Source organism: Echinops telfairi, unplaced genomic scaffold (genome assembly GCF_000313985.2).
Source record: "Echinops telfairi isolate 266 unplaced genomic scaffold, ASM31398v2 ScPeMD7_7469;HRSCAF=8507_0, whole genome shotgun sequence".
Classification (NCBI taxonomy): domain Eukaryota; kingdom Metazoa; phylum Chordata; class Mammalia; order Afrosoricida; family Tenrecidae; genus Echinops; species Echinops telfairi.
The window spans coordinates 72480297-72486453 of record NW_022111372.1 but is presented as its reverse complement, the minus strand read 5'-3'; the positions used below and the strand labels follow the sequence as shown (position 1 = coordinate 72486453).

The 6157-nt window shown below is 47.9% G+C and overlaps 1 protein-coding gene across 1 annotated transcript in view; it reads right to left on the bottom strand.

Moving 5' to 3' along the window:
- Positions 1-555: 555 nt before the first annotated feature.
- The window catches only part of EBF1 (EBF transcription factor 1), a 479517-nt gene continuing 473915 nt past the window's right edge, over positions 556-6157 (bottom strand). The window contains exon 16 of the mRNA XM_030888673.2: positions 556-1702. Within this exon, the coding sequence (XP_030744533.2) occupies positions 1671-1702 (32 nt within the window). The 3' untranslated portion in view covers positions 556-1670. The remainder of the gene's footprint in view (positions 1703-6157) is intronic.

Below are 6157 nucleotides of genomic sequence, written 5' to 3'. Positions count from 1 at the left end.
TAATACAACTGTAGGTGACCAAACAAATACGCATCTTTTCACATAGCAAACACACACAATAAAATAAACTTGGGGGAGGGGGAGGGGAGGCAGGGAAGAAGGGGAAAAGCAATGTACAAATTCTGAAGATAAATACATTATTTATATGGATATTTTACAAAATCCCCTTTAAAACAACAAAAAGCCTTTTAATTAATGACGCAAATATGTGCAAGCTAAAGGTAGTGAGCTTTTTTTTTCTTTTTTGCAAAATATGCAGTAAAATCTTCTTGTGATCTTCAAAAACTGTCTTAAGACGTTAAAATGTATAAATAGAACAACAACTTTGGCAAAAAATCACAAAAGATCTACAGTATTTATAACTACATACAAAAACACAACAGCAAAGGAAAAAAGACCGGGGACACGCATCCTCAGAGCTTTGCTGCATCTCTGCTATTCCGTTTTAAGAACACTTCCCAGATATTGAGAGCAAAACTTCCCATAAAACAGAAAACTAAAGTTCTGGAGGTCTCCTCCTTCCTTCCTATTCCCCCCACCCCCCACCCCATTTCCTTTTCCTATGAATTCCAAAGCATGGTGCCTGTGGCAGTGGGCTCTCTCCCTTACAAATGGGCAGGGGTCCACTGGTCCAGGCACGCGCAAGCTCCTGCGTGGGAAATCTGAAATGCGGCCATGTCGCCCTTCTTGGCTTTGAGCTTTGGGGGTCCTGGGCCCACGTTAGCATTTTCTGTGCGCATGGTGGGGGTGCACGAGTGAGATTTTGGCGTGGTGACTGCGGGGCTGAACATAGGACTCCGTGCCTGGACCCTGTTCCATGAAATCCCAAAGGAGATGCAAGGTTCACACGCCAGTCTGGGTGCCACCTAGCTCTTCCAAAGGAGCTGGCATCCGTGAAAGCGCGTAACACCGCTGTAAAGATGCAGTTTTAACAATCTGTCTAGAGGCACTGGACTTTTCTGAGCGGAAGGGGAAATGTGGTCACTTACAGCGCTTCTTTCACGTTCCAGGCTGCACTTATTTACACCGTTACTTAAGACAACAATACGAAAGAGAGAAAGAAGCTTGCACTGCTAAGGGGTGGCATGTCAAGTTAGATACGGAAATGCACTGGCTGAGCTAACTACCATTTGATATGCTTTAAGGCGCAAAAGCCGACCCTTAGTTTTCTAAAAAAAAATCTAACTGGCATTCCTATTCTGTCCCATACAAGCTTTTTTTTTCCTTTTGTAACTTTTTTGTAAATATCTCACTTCGTTCTCCCTTTACACAGCTTTAAAAACATCATAAATTAAAACATGGAGTCTTTTTTATAGTGTCCCTTGGATAGAGCTTTACGGTTTATAAAAGACCAATGATTGCAGAGTTAAGCTGAAGAAAGAAAACAAAGAAAGGAAAGAAAAAAAGTGGATTTGCTTTTTACCAATACAGAATAAATATATCTCCCCAATACTTGGGAGGTACAACATGAACCCACACCCTGCCCTTGCAGATCCCTTCCAATTTCAGTATTTGCAAGGTCGGTGATTTTGTTTGTTTAAAAATCTGCAGTTATTGTGATTCCTCTTAAAAAGGCCTGAGTTAAAAGTTCCACTCTGGGACTTGTATCAGATTACTCTCTGTAGCAGAATCCAACCTCTTCATTAATAAAATTCTTCAAGGCAATTCTTTCACATGGGAGGAACAATCATGCCAGATATCGCTGTTGAAAGAGAAGACAAACGTCAATGGTTTTCCATCCAAACTTCTCACTGGATGGGGGGAGGGGGAAGACACCAACACACAACACCCACACAGGTTCTGTTTAGCTGAATAGGAACCAGAGACATATTCTTATTGCCTCTGAAACGAAGTCTTGTGATGAAATATAAATGTACTATATTAAAATGATAATATAGAAGCCTTTGCATGGATCTTGAAATCTTGAACAGAACAGAATATTCCCAACATCCCTCCAAATCTGATTTCAATTTTCAAACATCACTGGAAAACAGCATAGTTTGAATACCACTGAGAAAGTTGCAGCCCAGAGCGCTGCCAGAGAAAAAGAGAGAATTTTGTATTTGTCACTTTTTCCCCCTCTTCCCCCCTTCACTTTAAAAAAACAAAAAACAAAAAACCCCCACAAACATAAGAGACAAACTGGTCCATCCCGAGTGCTAGAGATTTAGACAGAGCAGCCCTGTCTCCCTCCATCCCCCTGTTCATAGAGGGCTGCGCAGCCGAGAGAGCCCTTAGTGCCTTATCTCCATCCTGGGCTGGGCCAGAAGGGAAGGTGGCGGCGACAGCAGCATTGCACACTGGGAATACAGAGATGGGAGGGAAGGCAAGCTTGCAGGGACTCTGCAGAAAGTCTTCCGCGGTCACTGCCCTCGGCATGTTCCTGGGAAATTACAACCAGGGAAGCTGAGGTGAGAGCCTGGGAAAGGGGGAGACAGTTCTAGCTAGCCCCAGATCTCTCCAAGTGTCCAGAGTGAAGAGGCCACCCCGGGGGGTATGTGGAGAGCTTGAATCAGACCCCCCGGGACAAATGACCCAATAAGCAAGGTGAACCGGAGACGACTGGTGCTTAGTGACTAATCCGTGGGGAACAGATTGCCAAAGTTTGCACCCCATCGTGTGAGCGTGTCCACCACAGATTGATAAATGATGATGGTGAAGCTGCTCACTACAGATGAGTACATCCGGCCTGGCAGGGACTGAACTGAAAAGAGGCTTTGGTTCTGTGGGGAGGTGCTGTAGGGCTGGGAGTGGGGCAAATAGGTGCCAGTCACACCTAGAAACAGGATCTTCAATGTGGTGAAAAAGTAGCAAACAGTTCCCTAGAGATTAGTAAGTAAACACGAGAGAGGCTCTGCCTACCTTGTTTATTGGGTAACCAGCTCCTGACTCTACTTCGGGCTTTGTTGTATCATGAGTAAAATCCCCTCCCTGGGCACCAGTAGCACGTCCACATGAACTGGAGTGTCCCCTGCTAGAAGGTGCATGGACCAGAGCATGTAGGACTGTTGGAGATGTCAATTAACTCATGCAAAGCGCCTAGCCTGGGTTTCCGCTCCTATGACTTACCCAGTACAAACGACAGAGACCAGAATGTTATGGCCAACAAGTCCACCTTACGTGGGACACAGTGGAACTGGGCTCTCCAGAGATGTCAACATCTGCTTTTCTAAAGCAACCAGGCCTTTCTTTCAACATGTCATGAACCCCAATCCCCCACTACCCCCCACCTCCTCACCCTTTTCAGTTAGAGCAGATCAACCTTTCAACCACCCCAGGGATGCCCAACAGACGTTAGCGGTTGTTAGTTTTGAACTGCCACTTCTGCCAACAAACTACCCTGTGACCACGTCATGTTCGCTGCCTAACTTCCTGGGCTTATTTCCTCATCCTTCAAACAGGCACCATCCCGGACGGATGGCCTGTCTTCCATCGAGGGGGTGTCTATAAGAACACCGAACACCGTCAAGATGGGAGGAGCCTGCTTGAGAAGCAAGTGGCAGCTATTGTTGGCTCCCCGGCTGGGTTAGTGTCCTATCAGGCGAGAGAATAAAAGGCCTGGCTCCCTTTATGACAGCTCTAAACGGAAATTAATGTTCTTGTGGGTGATGACTCGGTCTAGGAAGTGGGCCTCTTCACTTCTCAGCTATCACGCCTGGAAGCCTCTTCTCCCTGACCACCCCACCCTTGAAAAAAACATAACAAACTACCATGAAACCCCAAGTAGTTACAGGGCAGCGAGGTGAGTCTCAGAACCCTGTCCCCACACCCGCTGCTGCCCTGCCCCCATGTCCGACATTTCAGATTTGATTTTAAAAATTCTTTTTAAGTATTTTGCCAAACACTTTTTCCGTTAATTTTTAAACCCATCTGTATTCACAAGGAAATTCAATCCACATGTTTCTGATTCATTTGCACGTAAATCATCCAAATGTTGTTTTTGCAAGAGCCGTTTTGCAGCCCACAGCTCCTGGGGGCTTTCTTTGTAAGTCCTCATGAGCCTTTTTTCTTAGAAACAGGAAGTTGTCTCTTGCCAGATGCAGGTCAACTTAAACCCCCTAAGATTTGGGATCCCTTGGACATGCTGCCCCCCATCCCTTGGGATTCAAGTAGTCCTAGATGGGATTCGGCCTGCCAGTGCATAATTTCGATGGAGAGCCTGGTGCTAAGATGGTGTGGCTCCTGAGAGGAGGGCAGGGAGGGTCTTTGCATTGTGATGGCTCAGCACAGTTCTGTGTCCCCTAAGGGGCCCCTCATCCAGGCTGGAGGTGGGTCTAGACATCCTTACTGAGGGCAGGGCCGCCTGTGCAGATTCCTTGTGGTACCGCTTGCCTTACCCCTGGGTCTACTCCAAGTGCCTGCCTTGGGAGAGCAGTTCCCCATGGCATTGCCCAACAGCCCGGGCAGGGCGAATAGGACACTCACCATGGAGGAAGCTGACCAAATACCTGCGAGCTTGGTTGTGGGGCAGAGCCAAAATCTATCAGCTTGACCTTGAACATATCCCATGTGACTGGCCAAATTTAGAAATGGGATGTGTACGCCAACAGTGTGTGTGGGTAACTGCATAGGGGAGCTGATTAATTAGCTACCCGTTACACTGCCACAAAGAGCTGCGGTCGCTGCCACAAAGCTGAGTTAGCTGCGGGTCGGTCTAGAGCTCAGTCGGGAACATGGCGATTACAGCTCCAGAGCTCAGGCCCGGAGTCTAGAGAGTTAAGTGCTCTGGATAAGGACAGAGGGAACCCCACGGCCATGCCTCCAACTACCTGCTCCCACAAATGCTTGGGTCCAGGAAAATCAGCTCAGAGGCACCAGCTCTTCTGAATTGCTTTCAAGAAAAGTTGGGGGTGGGGGGATTATTACGACTAGTTTTGCAACCATCCGCACTACTAGTTTCTCACACTGGGTCACTGCAAACAGCAACCCCACCCCCTTGCAGGATTCGTTCTCGTGCCCCTCCCCCGGCCCATGGGAGACACTAATCTCTTTCTGCCTCTTCCAGAGATTTCCTCAGTCCACTCGTCCCCTCTTGGACATTCCGAGACTAACTTATTCGACTCAGAATGTTTCAAAATGTATTCAAAAGCAGAATGTTTTCCAGGTTCATCCATGATGCAGCATGTTTCAGAAGAGAGGTGAATTTTTTTTTTTTGAATAGGTAGATGAAATAGCCCAGTTTGTACATGTTAGCAAGTAGCTGAAATTAAAAACCACAAACAAAACCTGAAGGGCTCCTAGGGATCGAGTGGACTGGCCTGCCTGTCTGTTCCCGATCGTAAACGCCCTAGAGTCTGACGGAAGACTGGACTCCCCTGTGCTCATATGAAGACCCTGCGACTCGGACAGCCTGGGGCACGGGCGTCGGGAGAGGCGTGTCAGCGCTTCTCGACTCGCCCCTCCAGATGCTTAGCTCTGATGACTGACTTCTGCGGACAAGTTTACTGTCTGTGGCCTCTGAGCTTGGGTCCGTCCAAAGAGGCCATTTTTCTAAAGGAATCCTGTTGATCCATGAATGCAGGGTCACTCCTGATTCGGGAGGACTGTTCTTCTCCAATCTGTGCTGCAATCATGAAGATTAATTAAGTGGGTGAGAGGGAGGAGGGCCTGAGACTTGGAAGGTTCCAGAAATGCTGCTGGCTTGCTGACTTGTCCTACCAAGTGCGGTTGGGCCATGGAGATTCCCAGGAGGCCACCACACTCTCGGGGAGCCCACAGGCCAAGGAATCACAAGACAGCATGTCTCCCCCACTTCCCCCAGCAGTCAGGCAAGCCCCTGCTCTGACAGCAACTCTGAACCAAACTATTGGCGTGAAGGATGATACCTTTTTAATTAAGGTTACGACATTTTGATAAGGACAAAAGACAACATGGGAAGTTTCGCAGGGCTGAGGGAAGCTGTAGAGTGCGCGTGGAATCCTGTCTTCCCCACACATCACCAGATGTGTCAGAAGTATGAGCTAATCGGGCATAGTGGGGAAGAGCTTGCACAGGCTGAACATATGCAAGAGACACAGACAACTGCTCAGGATTTACTGCCCGCCGCAGGATCTCCACAGTGAGGGGCCAGCCAGCCTGGGCTGCCACAAGGTGGAGAAAGGCAAAAAACAAAACAAGATCAATAAGCGGTGCAGGGTTTGAGGCACGACTTACTTTT